Source organism: Taudactylus pleione, unplaced genomic scaffold, assembly GCF_031769625.1.
Source record: "Taudactylus pleione unplaced genomic scaffold, aTauple2 ptg000774l, whole genome shotgun sequence".
NCBI lineage: Eukaryota > Metazoa > Chordata > Amphibia > Anura > Myobatrachidae > Taudactylus > Taudactylus pleione.
Genome location: NW_028285176.1, coordinates 3797141 through 3824291, shown reverse-complemented (window position 1 = coordinate 3824291; position 27151 = coordinate 3797141). Strand labels below are relative to the sequence as shown.

At 42.6% G+C, this 27151-nt stretch overlaps 1 protein-coding gene across 2 annotated transcripts in view; it reads left to right on the top strand.

Annotated features, from left to right (window-relative positions):
• Positions 1 to 27151, top strand: part of NEURL1B (neuralized E3 ubiquitin protein ligase 1B) — a 446007-nt gene that overhangs the window by 379246 nt on the left and 39610 nt on the right. Inside the window, exon 1 of one of the 2 annotated variants that reach the window (XM_088457637.1) lies at positions 4448 to 4725. The exons of the other annotated variant lie outside the window; for it this stretch is intronic. Within the exon in view, the coding sequence (XP_088313763.1) occupies positions 4695 to 4725 (31 nt within the window). The 5' untranslated portion in view covers positions 4448 to 4694. Of the gene's footprint in view, positions 1 to 4447; positions 4726 to 27151 lie in introns of those variants that run through there. 2 annotated transcript variants of the gene reach the window in all.

Here is a 27151-nt window from a genome sequence, read left to right as displayed (position 1 = left end):
CCTATGGCTGCTAAGGTTGGATGACGGAACTAAGACGTTGGCGCAAGTGAAGCTCTGTACAAAGACTTCGACGCTGGATCTGACTCTGTTACCGCCCACAAACAGCCCATAACTGTCAATCGCTCTGCGACTAAGTTCGCTCTGCGAGCGCTATCACAGAGGCTCCAGGACACATGCGCTGTGCTACTTAGGCGCATACGCTGTAATAAAAACTTTGGCCAACTGTATGTATATTGGCATAGCGTACATCTCTGATCAGGCTCTGTATCTCTTCAGCACTTAGCAAGGCTCAGTACACATATAAATAGCAAGATGTGGTACAGACTCACTGTGGGACGTCTCCCTACTGACTTAGGGCCTGATTCAGACCCGTTCGCTATTTGCGGTCGTTCGTTCAAAAACAAGGGGTGGCTATTCAAATGATCCGTTCGCAAATTGCAGTCTGTTCACACCTCTAAGTCTGAACGAGCGAGCAAAACATACGCTCGTTTATTTGTTAAAAACGCCCCCTGGCCGCTCGCACCATACGTCATGTCCGCTATTTATTAGATTAATCGAGTACATCGACCAGCGTATGAACTGCTCGCTATTCTTGTGGTTGGTTTTTTCAACCAGTATTTTGCGAGCAGTTCTGAGTTAAAAAAAACCAAGTGATGTGGTCAATGACGCTGCTGGATTAATTATGCACTCCCTTAAAACGCCCATTTTGACCTTTAAGCACGCCTGCGTTCGGATCTCCACTCCCCATTTTCAAGCACCTTCCCCTGTTACCACCCACATACGCCTCATTCTGTCACTCAAAATAGCAGGCATTCGCTATATTGCGAGCACATGAATTTCGGCCGCACTGACTGGTTCGCGCATGCATATAACGATCCGTACGCATGCGCAGATGTGCGAACATCGCTCGGAACGATCGTACTGACGCTAGCGAGTGGCTCTGAATGAGGACCTTAGTTGTCTGTCAGCCTCCACGGTCCTTTACAACCACTGCACTGCCACGCTGAATGGAACCATGTCTCTCTTTCTATTGCAATGACTCAACTGCGCACTTAGATTTACACACAGCGGCGGGTACTTGGTGGCCCTCCATCTCAGCGTTGATGCTTGCTCCCTGCTCTTTCCCACCAGACAAAGACCTCCATGGAGATTCTCTTAATCCGCACATGCCTCCGCTCCTTGGTGTTCTCAGCTTCCCACTGTGCATGTCTGTACAAACAATTCCTTGTTTCCCTGGCTGAATGTCTCTCCTGCGCTCCACAGCATCACCACAGGTAGACCCTGGTAACACACGGTCTCAGACTGTTCTCCCAAGTCACGTTCTGTAGAATTACCGCGTGGGTGCCATGTTAATTGAAAAGTTGCGAGAACACGAATGCTGAAAATAGGTCCCATCCCATATGTGCATTAAGTGCTTATTCAGCAGTGCACGCAATAACACCTCCTCCGGTCCGACAGACCTATTGCTTAAATGTGCCCATGGGCCTAATGCCTGACCCCATTTACCGCAAAGCAACCCAAGCAGCCGCTTAGGGCCTAGCACGTCCCAGGGGGCCTGCCGACAGTGTTGTAAAATATGAGAGTGCTGGGATGGCTGAATCCTGGCAAGCTGTCAGTGATTAGATAGCTGCCGAATGCCAGCTCCAGCGCACTCCTGCATCCTACTCAGTGTGTTGTGCGTGTGACTCATCATGATGTTACACGCACAGTGCGGAGAGCCAGTACGTGCCAAGAAAAGAGTGAACTGCACTGCACTGATACCACCCCTCAGCCGTGTTCCCTGGGCCCCTAGTGCTGAGATCGCCAGCCCACCCGAGCAATCTGCCATCACCCTTACCTTGTACAATGTATGCCACCCATCCGTGTGATAGTTACACTGTGCCAGGTATTTGTGAAATATAATAAGTATACGTACAGTTTGGCAATGCTTTATATGCCGTATAGATCACTAATGTCATTATATGTACATGTGAGAAACTCCATATACAGTAAATGATGAGATGATTTGTGTGTTATTAACTACTCTACTTTATATTTGAAAATAAGCATAAATGCAACATGTCTCTTAGCAATGTGCGAGATGCAGATATTAACTATTATACTACTTTGTGGGCATAATGTTTAAGGGGCACTACTACTGTGTGGCATAATGTGCATAAGGAGCACTGCTGTGTAGCGTAATGTGTATAAGGAACACTACTGTGTGGTGTAACGTGCATAAAGAGCTCTACTGTGTGGAGTAATGTGTATAAGGAGCACTACTGTGTGGTGTAAAGTGTATAAGGAGCACTACTGTATGGTGTAAAGTGTATAAGGAGCACTACTGCGTGGCATAACGTGTAGAAGGAGCACTACTTTGTGGTGTAACGTGCATAAAGAGCACTACTGTGTGTTGTACATGGAATTAGGGTTGGTGTAGTGGTTAGGGTATTTGGTTTAGTTTAGGGGTTTGGGTTAAGGTACAGTATTATAGATAGGGTATTAGAGTTGGTGTAGCGGTTTGGGTATTAGGGTTAGTTTAGGGGTTTGGATATTAAGGATGTGGTATTAGGGTTGATGTAGCAGTTAGGGGTTAGGGTTAGTTTTGGAGTTAGGGTATTAGTGAAAGTGTATTAGGGTTAGTGTAGTGGTGTGGGTTAGGGTTAGTTTAGGGGTTTGGGTTAGGGTATTATGGATGGTGTATTAGGGTTAGTTTAGGGGTTTGGGTTAAGGTATTAGGGAAAATATAGTGCTATGGATTGTTTGAGGGGTGGACCAAACCAGTATCTTGACTAGGGCTCCATGAGGTCTAAATCCACCTCTGCTCGACCCTGGTCATCCAGGAGGATGAAAGAAAAGATTTACCACTCCTGGAGTCTACGGCTGAACCAAGTCTTGTTCAGCCCTGCCTGCCGCTTTGTATTCACCGGAGGTGGGACAACTGTCACCATCTCAGGGCTTCCTGTAGTCTTCACTTGTGACCTGAAAAAACGAACTGCTGCCTCAAGGCTTCCTATGTCTTCACCAACCCCACTTCTGGTGGTCGTCTACCTGCTTTAGCTCTTTTGCAAGGGCTGCTATTCACTCAGGGCATCTAGCGTCTTATGGCCCGCATCTGGCTCCTTATCTCTTCTCCACTCCCGCTTCTTTGTCGGACTAAAGCCCGACACCTCGTGCAGGCTGATATAAATCAGCTCCACAGGGCGGAGTGTTGATGCAGCTCGCCACGGCCATCCCTGATTGGCTGCCGGTCTGTTAGCCTGGGCTTGGCTACTACAAGTGGCTGAAACCGCTAAAGGTACAGTGGCTTTGAAAAGTACAGTTTACATTTGCATGAATATGCTCTTAAGCTGGGTACACACTGAGGCGAAGTCGTTACGATTTTGCCAAATCGTAACGACCTATTGTGCATATCATGCAGTGTGTATACACGATATGCACGCTCCAGCGTTCACATGCGATGTCATTAGGTTTGATGTTTTGCACATCAAACCTGGCAATATCGCTTGCAGCTCCATGCATGTTAATGTAGAACGGAAAGAGGGATCATTCCGTTGTTCATTACATCACTCTAATGTGTACCCGCGATACGATATGTTGGCCTGTTGGGCCAACATATAATTCGGGTACACAACGTTCAGTGTGTACCCACCTTTACTGTACTCAGGCTGTGTATTTCCCCTTCCTCACTATCTCCAGGTGTAAGAAGGCGCAAGTGTCGTATGCGAGGCGCTCTACATTCAAAATATATGCATGAGTTCTCTATCTGAGCATGGGCAGTGCAAATTAGCACAATTTACACCATACATACTGGCATAAATTATATAAAAAGATGATGAAAGTGAGCACTTAAGATGGGTACACATTAGACGATATGTACCCAGCGCGATCTTGTGAGTGACAGGACCCGGCTGCGGTGCCAATGCTGGGAGCAACTACGGGGGGGGGGGGGGGGCTGTCGGCGGCCGCCATGCTGCATTCCGCAGCGTGGCATCGGTAGCGACATCATCAGTTCTTTCTGCATGTACAAAAGATGAGGATGCAATGGACGACCCTCAGGAGCGCGCATTGGCATTGTGCGTACACGCTGGACGATCTGAACGATTTGTAAATCCGATGCGTTGGAATTGGCAAAATCTTTCAGGATATTGTCTGTCTAGTGTGTACCCAGCTTAGAGACCACGCTAGGACTGTCAGTAAAGAAAAATAAGCAAATGTAGCCATTTAGTAGAGACAGCATATATTTTGTTTTTATTAATACCACTGTATAGCTCAGTAACAGTTTAACAATCTCTCTGATAGTATAACTGGAGCACGTAATACAAATAATAAACAGCACAGCTCCCATGTAGTCAGTGATGATGTGATCCCTCAACGCATTACTGTACGTGCAGCAGACACACAGCCCCCCGCAGAGCCCCAGTCATGCAGGAATATGACAGCAGCAGGGCCGGGTGCCTGGCTTGGGGCGTGGTGTCAGCTTGGGGTGACCCCGCCTCCCTTTGCTGGAGCGGCGGCGGCTGTGAGTCCGAGCACTCCCGATACGAAACTGCAGCGCTGTGCACGGAGGAAGGGAGCGGAGTCGCCGCCAGAGTCACCCGGGGGCAGCGCTGTGCAGCACGCATCGGGGGCAGGGTGTTAGATGGACCTTCACTGCCCGGGAAAGGGCTCAGTGCTATCCTCCCGCTACCGCCTCCGGCTCTGCACCTCCTGCTATGGGGAACACCGCGCACAAAACCTTGCCAGGTGAGTCCTGCCCCATCTCTCAGCATGGATAACTTGCTAGGCTACATAAAGCAGGAGGTGTGTGCCATGTATGTTCTGTCCATGTCCCCTACACACACTGTAGTGGCTGTCATCTGCTACATGTCATCTACACACACTGTAGTGTCTCTCATCTGTTACATGTCACTTGCGCACAGTAGTATCTGTCATCTGCTACATATCACCTGCACATACAGCAGTGTATGTCGTCTACTACATGTCACCTGCACATACAGCAGTGTATGTCGTCTACTACATGTCACCTGCACATACAGCAGTGTATGTCGTCTACTACATGTCAACTGCACATATAAAGTGTGTATGTCGTCTACTACATGTCACCTACACATACAGCAGTGTATGTGATCTGCTACATGTCGCCTGCATATACAGGAGTAGTGTATGTGAACTGCTACATGTCACATGCATGTACAGTAGTGGGTGTGATCTGCTACATGTCACCTGTATATACAATAGTGTCTGTCGCCTACACACACACCTTTTTGTACAGTGGAGGGCTATGTATTCTGCTTATTATATGTTACACACATGTCTTGATTTATATATATATATATATATATATATATATATATATATATATATATATATAAAATGAATTAGGTAATTTAATGGTTGCTTTGTGTGTAAACTGATCCCTTTACCAGTATCCTACCATCCGTACTGTCATAGACATTTTTATTTATTTGCAGTAGTTAGTTTTGTTAGCTCTTGTGTTATGTAATTACCACATTATTTTAAGAGAGAGAAATCCTGGAAAACCAGGAAAAAAAAACTGTCAGAGACCAGGAAATCTGGACGTGTGAATGTGGGAACACTGCTATAGGTAGCGTGGCCAGATGATGATGATGCTGCTGTGTGGGGGGGAGACATCTACACAATGTATAATGTGCAGGGGGCAGGGCGTCATTCAAAGTTATCTGTGTGTGTGTATTTTTTTAATTCTTAACGGCTGTTAGCATGTTGCCAAGGGGATGTTACTATGTAGCTGTCAGTGCCAGAAGTCAGGTAGCAAGGTGCCTGGTGTCACTTTGTGTACATTGTCATCTGCTGGTTAGAGATACCTGCCCATGGCCACCTGTGGCAGGAAATGTCCACATGCATAGGATGGCTCTTTGCTGTAGCAGCACGCTGCCTGGTTACAGTGGTAACACTATACACACTGTACACTATGTGGGAAGACACAGGCAGGCAGCATGATTTCAGCAGTGCCCCCCTTACAGAGATGCGAAGTGTCACACAAGTAAGCCATCTGTTTCTCATCACTCTCCTGCTTGCTGTGATTTAATTAGCAGTTATGGACATGCAAAAAAATATGTATTGTTATAGTCATACTTTTCATTGTGCATGTGACGTGCACTTCCCCATACCTATCTTATTGTCCAGTAAGATGTAGGTGGGGCAATGCTTTTACATGCCTGACATGTTGAGGTAACCTGACCCTAATGCTATATAAGAGGAATACAGAGTAGGCTGAGTTGGATATACATCTAGCCTTAGATATAATTGATGTCTGGATGAATTATGAAATTTGAGAATATGACTCAATGAAAACGACATTATTCCACAGTGAATGTGCCTTCTATAACAGGCAAATGTGATGTGTATATATAATATAGCATTACACACACACTACAACATAGAGCCATGTCTGACGTTTAATACATACATCTGTGTTTTTTCATTTACCACAAAAACTTTGACTAACAGGTTAAATTTATATTTCATGCATTTTTTTTCCCAGTTGTTGCGTTGAAGTCATTATGTGGAATGTCCGGCACTTGGCAGCTCCTCATTCATATGTTTTATCCATATTTTGATATTTCACTCTGTTGTTTGAATTGTAAACTCCAAATTGGCCCCTTTTGGTCATCTTTGCTCATTTTTCCATCTTATACTTGGAATTTGTTATTATATAGAAACTTGGTTATATTGTGAGAAAAGCTTATTGGACGCTCTCTAAATAACAGTTGTGATATTTCCCCCTTGCAATAAAAAAGACTGTAATTCATATATGCCAATGTGTAACCGAGGATTAAAAAGATTAGCGGTTTCATATAACCAGATCATGATTGCATGGCTTTAACTCTTTCTTTGCCGGCTGCTTCTAAGGTTCAACTTAAATTAGAATTATGCTTTGGAGTAATATAAAGTCACCAGACATGTTTTGGAATATTCTGTCCCTAGATATTTTGTGGGAAAAAGAGTTATTCATCCACATTACTGTAGACAGAATAAATATGTAAAGGTTGATGGACTACTATATGAGGAAAACACAATGTTGGTAAATTAATTGAAGGCTACCAACTCTTTGAAAACTTGGCAGGCATCTACTGTAAGCAGTCTTTTCTTCTGCAAGGATTAGACGTGTACCCATACGCTCTAAGAGGCGACAGATGCCCCAGAAGGCTGCTGCTATTGTCCCACACTTGTGCACATTTTAGTAGAAAGGAAATTAAAGCTGCTGAAATGGAGTCAAGGCAGTTGCTTGTTCTAGGCAGCATTAAACTCCAGTTGAAACCACTTGTCACTTGTAACACCCCTCCTGCACAACATACATGTGCAGGATGTATGAGCCTAGACGTCTTAAACGCAAAGAGTATTCAGTAAAAGGTTTTCCAAGTCCATGCACACAGAGCAAGCTAATTCAAATCCTCTTTGTCACCATCAGGACCAGACTAAAGAGTGGCATTGGTATTCCGCCCTCTTCCCTCATTGCTATAATGCAAAGCACTTAGTGTAGCAATAATTTTATGTTTGTGTTTATTTTCTTTTGGTCTGCTTTACTAATCCATATCCTGTTTGTTGGTGTATCAGGTTCTGTCAGAAAATATTAAGATTTAGTCAGACATTAGCATTTTTTTCTGTCAACACTAGATTCAAGGCTACATAAATTAGGTAGTCTGTTCTTTTGTTTTTGGGCTGTGTTATTAGGGCTTCTAGTATGCAAAGCAGCAGGACAATGAGAGCTACTGGCAGATGGTCTGTGTGCATGGATATTGTGAGTTGTCAGCTGCCCACCGCCAGATAAATCTTAGCTGTTGTGCCACTGCACTCAAAAGTCTTCGTTCTTAACCCACTTTTGTACGCATCTCCAGACAGTTACATTATTTACAGTATATCCAACAATTTGGGTTTTAAAAATCTTGTGATCATGTGACCGTCCTTGAAAAAGCATGAATACCCAGTAGGTGTTTATATTGGGGTGTTGGGGGCATCTGAAAGGGGGAGGTAATTAAAAGTGCTGCTATAATAGCCTTTATCTGTTTAATATGCTGTTCTGTTTAATTTCTCCAATGTAAACCATGAGAATTTCTTGGAGTAATGATGAGGCATTATACTTAATGGATGCAGGGTATGCTGATGTGGCTGTATGAAATGCTCACAGAAACTGAATAGAGCAAACCTAAAATAGTTATACAGGTTATAGTGGATTATATTTTATCAACAGGTACAGTAAAGAATACAGCCCCTGTTATCATTGTAATAACTTTAGTAAAGTGTAAAATATTTTGTGCATGGGATCAAAATTGCATACAAGGATCCACTTTAGTAGGATACATCATACAGATATAGCATCATCAAGCGAGATGTTTCATGCTTAGTTTTCCGGATAAGAGATTTTTCCATAATTTACAGTACCGTATGTAAAATATGCATGTCTTTTCTTCAGTATTTATGTAGGCGTGCTCCTACCAGTGCCCTTGCTGATCCTATTGATGTATGAAATCATCAGTCACAGCAAATATACAGTTTTACTTTGGTTTAATTTAGGCTTCCCGAACTTCATTCTTAACAGGTTTCACGATAAGAGATGTCCAATCTGTTTTTTCATGTTATCATCAACTATATTTATCATATATCCTTATTTTACTTTCACTGATCAGTGAGTGTGTCCTGACTTCTAGTCTTATGTGTGCTAATGTCAAGTACAAGAACCAGTTTTAAATATGCAGAATGTAAAAATCCAATGCGGAGTGTTCTGCGAGGCATTTATTTGCACTCTTCATGTCTGAATAACAGGACAGCGTTTACATGCTGGTATTCCCTTTGATGAGGTTTTACAATCTGCCATAGTTTTCTGGCAGGAGTCATTAATGAAATGAATCTGTGCTGGGCTCATGAATGTCTCTATGTGGTAAACGTTGTTATATTTTGTTTGTGCAGGAAGCGAGATTAACAAAAGCAAATAATCTAGAACTTACATGAAGTGCCGCTAGGTACTTTGAAATCAAGTCCTAATAGTCCCTCTGCCCACTTCATATAGAGCTAGCGATGAGAAAGTTGGTTCAGTTCAATAAATTTGCTAAAGTTACTGTATTAGGTGTTAATGTGAATAGTTACTGAATGCTTCTGTATTTCAAAATCTGGGCGTAAAGTGGAAATTTTAAACTGCCAGCTAAGGGAGGATGATAAGAACCTGATTTTACTCATTACAGAGTACATGGAATTTACTCTTCAAAGTGAAAATTATATCTGGATCACCATTTTCTTGGTCAGTTACTTGAAAGTTCCTTGGTGTAACAAAGCAAAAAAAAATCTATTTCCAATAGTCTTGTGATTTATTTAAAGTTGTAGTAAATTGTCTTAAAATTCACTTTATTCTGAAAATATGTTAAGCAGTAGAATAAAGTTAGGTCATTTCCATCAGTTACTACACATGACCTAAGAACCACTGAATCCCAAAACTGAGATTTTGCATATGAGGCGTGAAAGTAAGATATAGGGTCTATTCATAATTACTAATGGGCACGTTACACATGCGGAAACTCTAGTTTCCCCCAGTTTTTCATAACCGGCCCATTTATTATAAGAGTCCCGATGTGGCCGCCTCACATTCAACAAACTTTTCAGATGGAGTTGGTTTCCAGAGAGCCGGATTGTGAAGAGGGATCATGTGAATTCCAGTCACTCACGAGCAATGGGCAGATCGGCAGGCATTAGTAACACCACTACTTTGGTAGCCGTGTTGGGAATCTCAGGGAGAGATGCTTTCAGAGCAGCCGGAGCAATACTGAGCTGTTCTGGTAGTTAAGTATCCACTGCCGCAACTTGAGGCGAGTTGGAGGTCCCTGGTAATGAATATCCCAATAGTATTCTGTTACTTACAGCCCTGTTTTACCTGTATTACCCAGCCACTCTATTACAGGTAGCTAAATCCACATATTCAGGGCATATCATAATGGGATCTGATAAACACAGACTGACAGACGATGTCTTGAGCACAGAAAAACCGCTATAAACTGAAGACTTAAAGACCAGGGTTGGGCAATAATCGTCCCTCCAGCTGTTGTTGAACTACAAATCTTAGCATGCATTGCAACATGTTTTAGTATAGCCAAACAGAAAATCTGTGCAGGGCATTCTGGGATGTGTAGTTTTACAACATCTGGGGGGGGCAGTTTATTGCTCACCCCTGCACTAGACTATAGACTATGTGCTCACGATGCAATATCGTGAGCGATTTCCCTTGAACTCTTCCTGGCTCTCCAGGAAACGATATGGAGCTAAAAAGTGTCCATTCTGACCAAGGATCTATCATCCGTCCTTAACGATTTCCATTGCGTCGTGTACGAGATTGGCAGATCTTGGCTGCTGTAGGCAAGATCTGAAGATGCGATGTAAGACCCGCAGGTACGCGCATCGGCATCGTGATCATGAGTGGGCACTCACAATTTGGACATATTTTATGCGATTTGTCGTTCTATTGCGTCAAGGTCGGGCGAATCGTGCAGAATATCGTCTAGTGTGTACGCACCTTAAGGGGCCTATTCATGATCCCTTATGGGTCCGTTTCACATGCGGAAATGCTAGTGTTACTGGCTCTGAGTTTGCCTGCAGGAACCAACACCATAAGTGTCCACCCACAAAACTCACTATTAAGGCCCCCATAATTATTAGTCCCCTAAATTTGATACTCAGGGTAGTATAAGGACATTTAGCTGAAGAATCCTATAAATTGCTATCTTCGGTTATTTATTTTAGGTAAAGTTTGTTGCTATGGAAAGATTATTAACATCTACGTGTCAAGGATGACTGAGCTCCTTCCCAACGCCACATATCATGAACATCTTTGTTTTCACATTTATAACACCAGTCACAAAGTCTTCCATGGAAAGCGATAAAATGTGCTCAGTCTAAAGCAGGAACTGCACTATGGACGTACATGAGGAATGTGTCACTTTCCATAAGGCACCTGGACAGGAGGAGGTCAGAAATAAATAAATGGGGTGGGTAAAATAAGCTACATGAAATACATTTGATTTGAATGATATCTCTAGAGTAAAATGCAATAACAAGGAGCTATTCCAGCATTTCCTCCAACTGCTTATATAGCTGATATTGTACACTTAGAATATAGAACTGGGTTATGCATGAAACTGATAAACATTACAGCAGGGCTCGACAAATTCCAGGGGCCAGGTCGCCATGGCGACTATATTTTGTTGCCTGGCGACCAGATTTTTCAGGGCATGAGGATCCGAGGAAGCAGTTCTCCAGATTGCGGCTGTGCAGGATATAGACAGGATTATAGGCGGGGCACCAACCCCGGGCCCCCACACCTTGTTCCCAACACTTACTATAAAAAACCAGAGTACAGCGTTTAGCTGTGTCAGCTCCGGTCCTTGGACTCCTCGTGAGACTGGTACTGTGACAGCTCCTCAGTGGGCGCTGAAACAGGTAATAACAGCTGAGCCGCCGAGGAGGAGACTAAGGACCGGAGCTGACACAGCTTAACGCTGTACTCCGGTTTTATATAGTAAGTGTGGGGGCCCGGGGTTGCCGCCCCGCCTATAATCCTGTCTATACCATGCACAGCCAGAATCTGGGAACAGTGGCGGATCCAGGGGGGGTGATAAGGGCGATCGCCACCAGTACACACAACCTTACACACAACCCTGAAAGCCCCGCACACTTTGAGAGTGTCAGCCGTCTCAGCTGGCGCTGCTGTCAGCAGTGAAGCCGCACAGGCCCGCAGCGCAGCATCAGCGTGATGTGTGACAGAGTCTGGGCTGGCTGAGCGGTGCGGCACACAGGCTGAGTATGTCTCTTCCGCAGCTGGACCCACTTGTCCTCTTTGCGCAGTGAGGACGCTGAGGATACATCAATGTGGGCACCATCTTGAGCACGGAGCAGGCTGGACTGTGTGGGCTGGTTGTGACTGTAACGGTGATAAACGCAGCCTTCTTCTGCCTGTCACTTTTTTTACAGACTGCTGTAAGTGAGTCATTGTGGAGCATTAAGGGTCTGGGGGGATGGGAGCTCTGAGGGGCATTGAAGGGGCTTGTGTTGTGGTCTATGCAAGGTTTCATATTTTTTATTTGGGGCGATGGTCTGGCCCCTAAACTTTTAAGCTGGCTCCTAGATTTTAGAAAAATTTGTCGAGCCCTGCATTACAGAGTTAAATAGAAAAAAATGGTCGCCAGTTGCAAGTTCATCTATATAGCACAAATCTATAAGAAGATTGCAAAATTGAGGGATTTTTTTTATCAGGTGTTGGTGCAAATAATATTTAATAGACCTAAAACAATAATTTCATATGTAGTCCTTTGCAATATATCACACAGTATGTAGATCACATACAGTAAGGTAGAGTTAGAACACAATGGGGGAGAAAATGTATATGCCTGATTTCAGCATGTACAAAACCCCTACAAGGATAGTTGCTGTGTTTCACGCTGAGGCTGCAAAAAGCAATATGGAAAGCATTAAAGAAATGAGGATGATCAGTACGCCTTTGCGAGTGGGAGCTTATACTGTAGGTGTGTTTGGTTAGCGTCTGTGGTTTTCTACCACATATTAAGTCATCACAAGTAGACATTAGGTCTGTGTAACTGTGAAATTGCTAATGGAATGTGATATTAACATAATGTAAGTAATTTGTTTTCCCAGGCTGGGGAAAAAGGCAGATAGGACCAAAAGGGAGGGTATTCTGAGAGCAGAACGGAGAAGGTGTTGAAAAATCAGTATGCAAAGATATTTAACAGTTTGTCACTGCATTGGGAATGCAATGAACCTAGGGCCTGATTCAGAGCTGGACGCTATTTGCGCTCGCTCGTCCAGAAAAAGGGGCTGGCTATTTAAATTAACCGTTCGCTCTTTGCGGTCTGTTCACACCTCTATGTCTGAACGAGCGAACAAAACATGCGAACGTAATTTTGAAAGAAACGCCCCCTGGCCCCTCGCATCATACGTCATGTCCGCTATTTATTAGATTAATCGAGTACATCCGACGGCGTATGAACTGCTCGCTATTCTTGTGGTTGGTTTTTCCTACCACAATCATGGGAGCAGTTCTAACTATAAAACAACCAAGTGACGTGGTCGATGACGCTGCTTTAGTAATTATGCACACCCTTTAAACGCCCGTTTTGACCTTTAGGCACACCTGTGTTCGGATCTCCACTCCCCGTTTTCAAGCACCTTCCCCTGTTACCACCCACAAACGCCTCATTCTGTCACTCAAAATAGCAGGCATTCGCTATTTAGCGACCACATGATTTTCGGCCGCACTGACTGGTTCGCGCATGCGTATTAAAATCCGTACGCATGCGCAGTTGTGCGAACATCGGTCGGATCGAAAGAGCGGTCGCTTACGAGCGGCTCTGAATCAGGCCCCTAGTTCTTCACTGCCCCACCATCATTTGCTCCCACTAAAGATACTTTGGGTTTATGTTCTAGGGAATTCCTTGGTTACTTTTTGCAGAAATAGGAAGCTAAAAAGAATAGAGAGCTGTTCAGATTGACGCAAACATCTTTGCTATATGCCAGAGAAATTCCTCTGTGCCTTTTAAGTGTGTAAGTGATTCATGAGCACCAGCTTTGAAGATGATCAGACATAAACCCTGAAAGGCGTCATCTCCAGCCCCTTACTGCTGTCCTGTTCCCTATACAGAACATTATAAATGTAAGAACACTGCCATTGTAATTTAAATGGGCTGTTTTCGGGGGAATATTTCCAAAGTCCCTTTAATGCATAAATACACTGAAAGGTGATATAATTAACTTGGTAGAGCAAAACCTTTTCTTGGACGCCTGAAGCCTGATACCACATATGACAGGTTGTGCAGTGCTGGGTTTGTCCTTTCTTTTTTATGGTCGCTCTACTATTGGTTATATCATTGGAACAATCATTTTATTTATTACTCTTAGGGTGGATTTGTTGCCAGGAGGAACAATGGCTTTGTGCTAGCCTGTGTTGCCCACATTGCTGCCCATCCCTGCTGTCAGTCAATTCTACAGTAATGGCTAGTTCCTCATTGTGTTAGGATATCCTGGTTTGAATGTACACTCACACACTTACCACAGGAGAAGTGCATCCACTTAATGTTTCCTAATCACTGCTAATTGCAGTGGTATCACTGTCCGGACCCCCACCATACCCAGCAAGCACCGATAACACTGAAGTCAGTAGTGCTGGTGAAAGACTGCGGGCTGGGTGGCAAAGGCCCATTTCGCGGTGAAGTCCACTAGAACTGGCCCTGGATTGCAGTTATTATGATAGCACATATCAAATTATTATAATACTGATATAATGTATAGAGCAAACAATGGGAAAATTAACCCGTTGTTCTAAAGCCAAAATTGAATGTCAAATTGAACAGAAAATTGAATTTCACTCAAAATCTAATATAGGCATAACACATTTCCCATAGTTGAATATATGATCCCTTCATTTACTAAGATGCGATTTGCAAAGCGAACTCAAAATAGAACTTCAAATCCCCAAATTAATAGAATAAGGAGAGAGAGTCAATTTGAGCTTCTAAACACCATTCTATTGACTGGAAATTGATTGTGATGCCGTTAAAAGTTCCCAAAAGCATGTGGGGCAGTCTGGCTGCATGAATAATGGCTGCTCAAGGCTATGTTATGATGTGCTCCTACCTGCGGTATCAGGGGCATAACTAGCTCTTTGGGGCCCCAATAGCAAAGGTGCACACAGGTCACCCCCACAATGGTGGGGCTCAGCAGACAAAAATAATAAAAAAATAACTTTTAGTAACCTTGCGGCTCTCACCATTGTAGTCAATGGTGGGAGCCGTTCTTTGGCTGAGAGAGGCGGAGGCTCATCTCTCCCAGCAAATGAATGCTCAGCCCTGGCACCTGAGGGAAATGCCGCTGCTGAGGCCATCTTTTCGGGAGGTACCGTCTTTAGAGGACGGTACTGAGTTTGTGGGTCGGGACTTTTTGTTTTTTTATTTTCAGAAGACTGTGGATGCCTACATGCAGAGAAGAGGACTGGTCCTGGTATTATAGGTGAGAATTTGTGAGTGTGTATGTGTGTAATAAACTTATACTGTCACGGTGTGTGTGTCTTGTCTTTATTTTAACATTTCTTTACAGGTGAACTAGAAGTACCAGCGGGCTCTTAATGCCCCGCATGCTGGTACTTGTGTTTCTCCAAGTACCTGCAAGCAGGGGAGGCTTGCTGGGACCTGTAGTTCTATAGTTAAAGACAATGTTTAATCTTTATTTTTACACACATTTTACACAATCAACCCAGCCCCCCCCCCCAGGGGTGCCCTGGAGAGGGGGGCCCCGTTTATTGGGTGGGGGGGTCCCCAACTCCCAGGGATCCCCGGCCTGGGCTTACTAGCGGTCAGGGGTAATGCTTTTGCCGGGGGAACCAGTGAAAGCATTTCCCTGGCTGTGGCATTACTCCCCTGCTAGAAATAGCCAGGTGTTGGTTATGGAAATTACAGGGGAACCCTACACCTTTTTCCCCCTGTATTTCCAGAGCCTGGGCCGGCTCAGAGCAGAGTGCTGGATGTGCTAAATACAGGGGACCCCCTACGTCTTTTGTCCCCTGTATTTACACAACCAGGTCTGGCTATGAAAAGCTCGGGTCTGGTTGTGCTTTTAGGGAGGGACCCCACTTCATTCTTTTTTTAAAATTAACACTTAAGCTTTTTACACAAAGATGCATGTATGCATCTCACTGATGTATACATGCATATGTGTCAATCAGAACTGCTCATGCTGAAAATGAAAGCATGAAGCAGGTCTATTCATTTAGGGATCTGATGTTTGTTTTTGAGTGGGATTTTGTGTTCGATTTGTACATGAACAAGCTAAATGAAACCTAAAATCCCTTCTTAAAATCGACCAAAAAAGAATTTGATTTGAAAATCGAATGCAAAATAGAATATTAGTAAATGAGGGATTTACTAAGGGATTGCAGTTTGATTTTATAGATTCTTAAAATTGAATACCAAATTGAACCTTAGTACATTTACCTCCAGGCCGGAGGGAAGGCTGAAAGACAAAGAGGATACTTATGATTTTTTTTTGCCAAGGAACTCATCATAAAATGTAGTCGCTGAAGTATTACTTTGTAAACATCCCAAACTTAATTAGCAAAAATCCTTTCCTCTTCCCAAGGCTGGAGATAACGTGGATCACTTGACTGCCAAAGAGCAAATCAATTTCAGACAAAGCTCGACATGTAATTGCAAAGGATGTCTGGACACCCTGTGGTTATTTACTAGAAATAAAAAGATTGGTCTTTGCATTAAATAACCACTTATAGTAGTATTTGACTTTCCTCAGGTCAAATCTATCTCTGCTTTTCAATGGACACGTAAGGCTAAATTTACTATGAGGAGCATTTCAAAGCTGCCACTGCTTCAGCTTTCAGTGGTTTCAACCACTTGATTTAAAGGGGCAATTATATGTAGGAAACAATATGCCTGGCTTCATATTGAATAGAATTGCTCCTTTAAATTCAGCGAGCGGAACCACTGAAGTAGTGGCAGCTTTGAAAAGTGCCACATAATGAATTTAACCATAGTGACCAACAAAATGCATGGTTATACATTGATGCGTGATTAAGGCTTAAGATCGTTACTATAGATGTTACAGAATTGCATAGCATTTATAAATCTATTTATGGTAATATTTTATATCCTTTGCACAGAACAACAAACTTAAGATGTGCCCTTTGTTTCTGTATACATCAGAAAACAATGACCACAAGGCAAGATGCAAAGCCTCTTTTTTTTTATTTTTATTTTTTATATGTATTAAAAAAAATATATATGAAAGTTAAAAGCGTTGTCCTTGCAAGGTGGTACACTTAATAAACTTGGCGCCATTGCTGGTAATTCATGTGCATTGACACGAGTTTGGAAATGGAGACAATCTCCAGCACACCATGCCAGAACTGGTTTTGTCTTATCAGGGTGATGAATTAGGAAAACATCAACTGTGTCCAACAGTTCTTTTTCACTGTGGAATTCTAAGAGCGCAGTAATGCTCAGCACAATGGATAAGGAAGAAGAAAGCGGACGAGTTACAGCTTGGCTTTTCTTTTAACATTTTGTTTCTTTACGTGGCAGGTTTTACAAAGTTACTTAGAAAAGCCGTTTATTTATAAGAAGGAAGTGCACATTAATAGATATCAGGCAGGGCAGCAAAACACCGCTAGCCATGTTAGGGAATAAATAGATGAAACTATTTGATGAGTTTTATTATGCTATCTTACCTGTCTTTCGGCATGAATAACCATTCATCAGAGCTAATTTTACTGTCCGTCATGAGCTGAGCACAGTGGGATGGATAGTACAGTGCAACCTGTATAGTGCATGTACAATTCACATCCAGATAGGCATGGCAGCTGGGTGAATCCTGAACCTGTTGTGCACATAGCTTAGAGGAGACAATAGAAAGATACGTCATTAACTGTTATTGGTGGAACTGAATCATTTATTGTTGTTCACTGCAAACATTTTGTTGCAAACAACAAATGATACAGTATATGAAAGTGACACTAAATGCTAAAATAATGAGAGTACCACCAAGTAATATAGAACTACACATCCCAGCATGCCCCGCGACAGTTTGAGCATGCTCTAATATTAAAACGGTGGCAGGGAATGCTGGGATGTGTAGTTCCACAACAGCTGGAGGACCAACATGTTAAAGAGCCCTGCAAGAATGGAAGGTCTCAAGAGTAGGGTCCTTCCTATCCAACCAATCACTCTGTACATGTTCTGTTATTAAAGTAGATGCGTTTTATAACTCTGACTGTTTGGCACACCAGATGGCTCTGTCGTCTTACAGATAAACAATGGTGATGGTGATATGTATCCTATGTTTTGGGAGGGGAAAGCAATCCATTTATTTTTCTTTTCTCCACCCCACATAATGAGGGAGAAGATAACTTGTGGGAAAGTAGTGGGAAGATCAGTGAGTAGCTGCATTGATACTGCAAAGTCATAGCTATATTTTAATTGTTTACCAGAATAGCAAATCTTGCATCACATCAAGTGAAATTCAAACAATCGGCACCACTAGGTCAGGACTACTTTCAGCTGGGCACCTTATCAGGAGCAAGGGACAGCATCAGCAGCACATTATGCTGGCATTACCTTTTACTGATGGCATACAACTGGACCCTAGCGCTACCAATTAAATTTTGTTGTCCATAACTACTACTGCAATATGGGGCACACCTGAGGGTTTGAGAGGCTGCTCTTAAGCCCCAAAGTCAAGCAGGTTGCCCACCAATGTTCTGGATATTAAACCAGAGACCACACAATCGGCCAACTTTGAACAACCTGTACTGATTGCCAGCTAATTCATATGAAATTCTGGGGAATCTGCACATGCCCAGTCTTGACATCTATTTATACAAAAACAGATTGATAAATACTCTTCCCTGGCAAGCTTGTTTCTTATGTGGGCAGTTGGTATCCACCTAGACTCATTATTAGAATAAAGTAAATCTAGTCTAACGTCATTTAAAAAGAAATAAGCTTCGGTAGTCACATAAATCACCTTTTTGCCTTGTTTCTGCATGGAGGTGGCATGTACAGAATTGGCTTGTATGAATAGTCTATCGACTTCTCGGTGCCAAAAAGATGTTACTTGTAAATCAGTGTGAGATGGGAGAGTCCTTCCTGTTTTTAGACTTGGCGCAAAACAAATTTTCCAAAATGCCTATTGGGATAAAAGAGGGGGGGGGAGGAAGCGGTCAACATCCTGAGCAGTTATTTAATAATTCTTTTTTATGATCTCTTAATATCTGGAAAGGGTTAGGAATGTATTACAGAGGCAAACGCACTCCCATGTGAAACATATCTTGTATTTGAGCAGCAAGGAACAAAGCTTTGACCTTGATGGACAATAAGTTACTGCTGAATGAAAACACCTTTTCATTAGGCATTCTTCCTGCTGTATTATTTTGAGAGAGAGTACAGATGTGTCCACATACATATATCCTCCATGCGCTACACATCACGCGGGAGCTCCGTGTGACTCGGTAGCGCTCAGCGTCTATTCGTGCAACTTTTTACCTTCAAATGTGACTTATTCGCACAGAGAATAGGTAGCAGAAGCAGCTTCTGCTGATTAAAATGATATGCAGTGAAATGCTACGTTACAGTGTTAGCAGCTGTAACACTGGAACATAGCGTTTTGCTTGCAGATACACCAATAGTTGCACACAGTACATAGGCATGCTGCATATCATTTTAATCCGTAGAAGCTGCTTGTACTACCTATTCGCATCACTAAGCGAATAAGACGCATATGAAGGTAAAAAGTCACACGAAAAGACACTGTGTGCTACTGAGTCACGCCACGATATGGCGCGACTAGAAGGGCTGTTTAACGCGTAAGGAGGCTAGATGTATCTGTATTTTATTTTTTTTTAATGTAAGATTTGTTAAATTAATCATGTAAGATATGTTTAGAATTTGCCATGCAATTTTATAACCCGGTGCAGAGGTACCCAAATTCTGTCCTCAAGGTACCCTAACAGTCCAGGTTTTAAGGATATCCATTCTTGACCACAGGTTACTTACTTAGTTGATTTAACCACCTGTGCTCAACTATGGATATCTCTAAAACCTGAGCTGTTGGGGTGCCTTGAGGACCATGTTTGGGTACCTCTGACCTGCAGTGAAGAACAAGGATAACAGTATGTATGCATATGTATATATGTGTGTGTATATATACAGTCAGGTCCATAAATATTGGGACATTGACAGAATTTTCAGATTTTGGCCTCTCTTCACCACCACAATGGTTTTGAAATGAAACAAACAAGATGTGCTTTAACTGCAGACTTTCAGCTTTAATTTGAGGGTAATTACATCCAAATTGGGTGAACGGTGTAGGAATTACAACAGTTTCAATATGTGCCTCCCACTTTTTAAGGGGCCAAAAGTAATGGGACTATCAACTCAAAAGCTATTTCATGGACAGGTGTGGGCTATTCCCTCATTATTTCATTATCAATGAAGCAGGTAAAAGGTCTGGAGTTGATTCTAGGTGTGACATTTGCATTTGGAATCAGTTGCTGTCGACCCTCAATATGAGATCCAAAGAGCTGTCACTATCAGTGAAGCAAGCCATCATTAGGCTGAAAAATCAAAACAAACCCATCAGAGAGATAGCAAAAACATGAGGTGTGGCCAAATCAACTGTTTGGAACATTCTTAAAAAGAAAGAACGCACCGGAGAGCTCAGCAACATCAAAAGACCCGGGAGACCACAGAAAACAACTGTGGTGGATGACAAAATAATTATTTCCCTGGTGAAGAAAAACCCCTTCACAACAGTTGGCCAAATCAAGAACACTCTCCAGGAGGTAGATGTATGTGTGTCAAAGTCAACAATCAAGAGAAGACTTCACAAGAGTGAATATAGAGGGTTCACCACAAGATGTAAACCATTGGTGAGCCACAAAAACAGCAAGACCAGATTAGAGTTTGCCAAACATCAACTAAAAAAGCCATTACAGTTCTGGAACAACATCCTATGGACAGATGAGACAAAGATCAACTTGTACCAGAGTGATGGGAAGAGAAGAGAAGGAAAGGAACTGCTCATGATCCAAAACATACCACCTCATCAGTGAAGCATGGTGGTGGTAGTGTTGTGGCGTGGGCATGTATGGCTGCCAATGGAACTGGTTCCCTTGTATTTATTGATGATGTGACTGCTGACAAAAGCAGCAGAATGATTCTGAAGTGTTTCGGGCAATATTATATGCTCATATTCAGTCAAATGCTTCAGAACTCATTGGACGGCGCTTCACAGTGCAGATGGACAATGACCCGAAGCATACTGCAAAAGCAACCAAAGAGTTTTTTAACGCTAAAAAGTAGAATGTTATGCAATGGCCAAGTTAATCCCCTAACCTGAATCCGATTGAGCATGCATTTCACTTGATGAAGACAAAACTGAAGGGAAAATGCCCAAAAAGCAAGCAGGAACTGAAGACATTTGCAGTAGAGGCCTGGCAGAGCATCACCAGGGATGAAACCCAGCGTCTGGTGATGTCTATGCATTTGGATTTGCAACAAAGTATTAAAAAGTGAAAGTTAGATTTAGGATTGTTTAGTTTGTCCCATTACTTTTGGCCCCTTAAAAAGTGGGAGGCACATATAAAAACCATTGTAATTCCTACACCGTTCACCTGATTTGGATGTAATTACCCTCAAATTAAATCTGAAAGTCTGCAGTTAAATCACATCTTGTTTGTTTCATTTCGAAGCCATTGTGGTGGTGAATAGAGGACAAAATATGAAAATTCTGTCAATGTCCCAATATTTATGGACCTGACTGTATATATATATGTATATATATATATGTATATATGTGCGTATATATATATATATATATATATATATATATATATATATATATATATTTTGTGTGTCAATAGACTAGTGACAGTGAATATCTATTTGCTGTAGAACAGAATTTCTCAAAACCGGTCCTGATAGAACCCCTACAGTACATATTTTACAGACCATCTGGCTCAGGCCTGGCCAACCTGTGGCTCTCCAACTGTTGTGAAACTACAAGTCCCATAGTGCTCTGCCACAGTTTTGCTATTAGGGAACTCTAAAACTTCAGCATGGCATGCTGGGACTATGTAGATTCACAACAGTTGGAGAACCACAGGTTGGCCAGGCCTAATCTATCTGGAGCACAGGTGTTAACTGACTAACACAATAGGACTACGGGTGATACCAATTATTCCTGAGGATACCTGTAAAAACACGCTCTAAGTTGCAGGTTAGTGTTAGGCAACCCCCCCCCCGAGAGGGTTAGGTTTAGGGTGCGGCAAGGGGGGGGTTAGGCACCCCCGGGGGGAGGTTAGCATTAAGCACTGGGGGAGAGGTTAGGGTTAGGCACCTCTAAGAGAGGGTTAGGGGGGGGAGAGAGTTAGGGATTGGGTACTTACCTTGCCCTGTCTGGATCTTCCCCCTTCGGGCTGCCGGCGTTGGGATATGAACTGGCGGCTATTCATCCGCCGGGACTTCATACCCATTCCGTTTAAACTCAAAAGCCAGTCCTATAATAAAACATGTGAGCAGCCCAATAAGATATGCATTTTAAATGTTGTTTTCCCATTAGCATTCACAAATACTTTTGAACCAGAACAAAAAGGATCCTCACTGTGTCCCCTACAAGATATCCTAGAGAGTTTTCTGATGAGCCTTAGGAGACAGTGACGGGATTGTTGCTTAATCTGGTAAGATTACTTTTAGCTTCACTTTGGCCTGTTAGTGCAGTGGAAGACGAAATCACATAAGCAGACTGGAGCAATTTTCTGCTAATAAGGATCATCCACTGGCACTTGGTCCTGTTTGGGGTGAAGTGATATTGAGCCATTTGCCTGACGTGTATAATTAAAAAATTCCCTCTTCCCATGTGATTTATATTAACAAATTTGTAGTGACTACTCTCCAGGTCAAGAGAAATACAAAAACTATTATTAACAATTTAGAAGAGTCAAATCTTTAAGTGCAATACAAGATTCTTGAACAGCTTTCGGAATAACTAGTAGTGGATACTATGTGGTTTGTAAAAATATCTTTTTTTTTTTTTAATATAGTTAATCTCTTGTTTTGCAGAGTTATTTTTTCACTTGTGTTTTATTGCATGGTCTATTTGTAACAGGAGAAACTTTAGCGGTTACATTAGTCTTTTTTGAAGGTTACTTATTTTTAAGCTGTAAAATGGGATCTACAATGCAGCTTTATTTTCTAAACATTTCTGTCAAAAGACTTAAATGAATATTAAAATTTCTTAGTTTTTTTAGAAAAAGCACAAGTTCAGATCTCAGCGTAGTGAGATGTTCAATCTGCATTTGGCACTGAGGACCTAATTCAGAGCCGCTTGCTCTGATAGAGCGCTCGCTCTGAATCAGGGCCGGGCTTTTTCCTTCTTGGAGCGGCCTCTTGGCCGCTCGCATAGCTGTGGGTTACCACCCACAGCTATTGTGAGCGGCCAGGATAATGGTCGCGATAGTCAAGACCATCGCGACCATCCGGCTAGCGACGAGACCCTTGTGGTAGGATCTCGCCCATCGCAAGCCCCAGAGAGCTTTCTGCTCTAACAGAGCCGGAAGCTCTCCACTGACATCACTTGTGATGTCAGTGGGGCCGCCCCCAAACTGCAGGCGTTCTCATGGGAACGCCTCTGTTTGGGCACCCACCCCCCCCGGCCCGCCCACCAAAGGGGGCAAGCTGTCACTCAACATCAACAGCTCGCCCCTTTGGTGCGAGACCCGGAGCAACGGAGTGCCCTTCACTAGCCGGGTCTCGTGCATGCGCACGACGGAGCCGGCTCCGTCGTGCGCATGCGCTGTGGGCCACCATCCACCCAGTTGCGAGCGCTCAGCGCTTGCGACTGTGTCTGAATCAGGCCCAGAGAGCACTAAAATGATTGATAAGAGAACATGGTCTACAACTGAATAACAATTTTGAGAAAATTTTAAGTTTATTTAAATTTTAAATTGAACAGTACTTCAATATTCAGTACTTAATTACATTATAAAATTAAATAGCTAAATTAATTATGCTTTTAACCAGGAAGGAGCTTTGTCCTTTCATACTTTTCATCAGGTCTGGTCTAGGCAGCCTGAGCCAGTGGCTTTAAATGAACACTAAACACCCCATAATTGACATGTTCAGCGATACACCATGTACTGTAGGTAAATTTCACTACTCAGTGTAAACCTTAAATTCCATTGCACCACTGTTAAAAAGTAAAGTATCTTCATGTCAGTACAGACAGCAGAAGCTCCTCCCACAGTGTCCTGATTGGATAACACACTAGACTAGTCATAAAGCTGAGAATGGCGAGTTATTGTAAACTCCTGCATGTGTTTTAAAACCCTACAGTGATTGAGAAAATGTATGTGCATGTGGCCAGCTTCAGTTGCCTTTCACTGATAGGAAGTAATGACCTTGTTGGTGTGTCTGGACCTGGCCAGGCAGAATAAAATGTATTATAATTTTTGTTGTGTTCTTTTCACTCTAGTTACAGTTTAATGTTATGCTTACCTTTGGCTCAGCACAATTGTAATGTATCCAAGTATGTTGTTGCTAAGTGACACTAGAACATGTCTTTATTCTGCACAAAGCTGTATTCCAAATTAATACAGTTGAAAATTGGTTGGAAACATTTTAGGCCTCTTGTTAGAAACCGTAACCAAACTGCTATTCTGATTTAGGAGGAAAGGCTTCTGAGAAATGTTATGTACCTGCTGACTTAACAGTTTTAGGGAGAATTACTGCACACTACAAATGGCGCTCGGGATCCCAGCGGTCAAAATCCCGAGCGCCGGCATCCCTAAAGGGTTAGGATACCGACACCTTTCGCTAGGTATCCTAACTCTCCCCAACCCTCCCTACCCTAACCCTCCCTCCCCGGTGCTTGACCCTAACCTCCCCTGTAGTGCCTGACCCTAACCTCCCCCCACCCCTAGTACCTAACCCTCCCCCTAACCCCGCTTCTTACCTTCGAAATGCCGGCGGTCTGGATGTCGGTGCCAGAATTCTGACAGATGTCGGGATTCTGGCACCGGTATTCTAAGCACTTGCATCCCCTGAACCGGGATATTGCATGTATCCCAATCTGGGTACTACGGTAGGACATACTTGAAATTACATAGCTATAACAACTCTTATTAAATGGCATTTCTGTAGCGTCTGAATTTGAAAAGAATACATCTTAATTCAGATTTTGCTTCTGAGATATTAGCCATATAGGGGCCAATTCACTGCCCTGTTTTTACACATGATCTGAATTTTCTGGGCTATTCGTATAGAGCCCCAGGCCTGGATGTGCATCTGAAAATGCATTTAATAGATATTTTAGGCACATTTGTTGGAATAGAAAATTCAACATGGGACATTCATTTTTTGGAATTTGTAAATTGTCATTATTGACTTGTTTTATTATGTCAGTTAGTAGTCTGACTATGTCTGCTTATGCTAAGATTTTCTAGGAGGGGTAGAACATATGTCTTAGCAATAAAAGCTGATTTCTATTTCACATACTCTATGGTCCTCCAGTATGTCTTGCCACTGTTGAATTGTGTGCTTGGGATTGCTACTGTCTGTCTGGCATGTGGTCAAGCCTGGGGAGTGAAGAATTAGGAGGCTGACTGGTGGAAAAGGACAGGATGTGGGTAAATGATGGAGGCCACCCTGGTGGAGGGCTGTGCTTTATAGAGGGCTGTGCCAGAATGTTGAGCGCTGTTTGGGAAAGGCCAGCCAGTAATTGACTTTGGGATCCATGCCATCCTGTTTTCCCTCCGTTAGAGACCTTTGTTAACATTTCTTTCTTGGGAACATATGTGTGTATGTATATTTTATGGTGCATTTTTGCACTGTGTGATTAGTCAAGGAGGTTATGAAAAAGTGCTCACTGGAATATCCTTAAAGGTCCACTGCTAAGGAAATGGATTTCAATGCTTTTTATTACAGTGCAGTACTCAATCAGTATTACTAAAATTAATTCACAATGTAAGACTAATGGATTCTCTTTGATTGTATGTGTGCACATTTTCCATGTCATTAAACTAGCATCATTAAGGCTGACTAGGTGGTCACTATTGTGCCATTCCCTAGATACCCAGAGTTAGGTTAATTAATACCCAATTATTGATAATGCAGCTTGCTGTTTGTAGCTCCACAACAACTTATATATTTAACTTGTGGCACTGGACCTCTTAAAAGGGAACAACATACCATGTTTATAAGTTAACTTTATTGCACTTCAGTTTCCATTACTAATGGGCCCCAGTCATCTGTCAGTTGAATCACCGATCCCCCAATTGGACTGGAACTGCCGATCGGCTGGTCGGAAATGCTGACTGGTGGCCATCGAAGAATCTGTGAAATTCTGCATGTTAAAAATCCCAAAATTGCTGATCACGGTCATATTTTAGTCGTGACCGGCAAATTAGTGAAATCCAAGATGTTGTTTTTCTCCGATGCCCTGACCCCGGCGTCTGGGGATCGGGGAATTGGATCAATACATCGCTGATGTATGGGGGCTTAAAGACCGTAGTAAACAAGGTAAATGGATGATCTGTGTGGCGAAAGTTTGCTCCTTCTTATTATGATGTTCAAAAGTTATGCATAACAATGTTCACAGGCTATATCTAGTCATTATGGGGTCACTTTACATAGATAAAGCATTTTTTCCCCAAGATCAGTAACAAGAACAGAATACACACCTTTATAATATAGTTGTGTAAAGCAAGACACAAGAATATAGTTACAAATAAAAACCATATATTATATTAGATTAGGCTAGGTAGATGCACGAGGCGTTCAGGGAAGAGAAATACATTTTCCCATATTACAAGACTATAGGGGAGTATTGAGAGTAAACCAGCATTTCATACCAAAGGCTTGAATATTTGACTGTAATGGCGCACATCCACTAGGCGATTATTAATGTGCGATTGCACGATTAAGACATCGTAATCGTGCATTCACTCATTAATCATCCACAAATCGTGCACTATAATGTCAGAAATGACCAGCGATGCGCGCTTCCGCTGGTTGTTTCCGACATCAATCATCGCCCAAACATGCCGGTCAATCTGCCGATAACGACAGATTGGCCATGTTCGGGGATGATGAAGGGTGCCTACACTGAACGATTAATCTTTTCGGTGTAGGCACTGCAGGGGATGGGGAACGACAGTACGATTACAACATCGTAATCATACCGTCTTTCCGTAGTCGCCTTGTGGATGTGCAGCTTAACTTTCTAGCTTTAGCAAGTAGCATTTGGCACCTGTTTTTAGTTTCATATTTTAATTCCTGCCTATTATCATGAAATCTTTGTGTATAAATATCAGTGACTATGATAATAATCTACAAGCTGACTCACTCGCTTATCACGTACATACATAATGGGATAGGGAAGTGTACAAAAATAAACACCATATTATTAATCCCTCTTCCAATTATATGTCTTTGGAGCTGCTTATCTAAGAATGAGATAAGTGCATAAGCACTAGTGTATAAAAAACACCTTACCATATAGGCTATTTTGCGCCATTGTTTGAAGTTTTGAATCTTATTAGTATACTATTACCTACTACATAATATGTACTCTATTT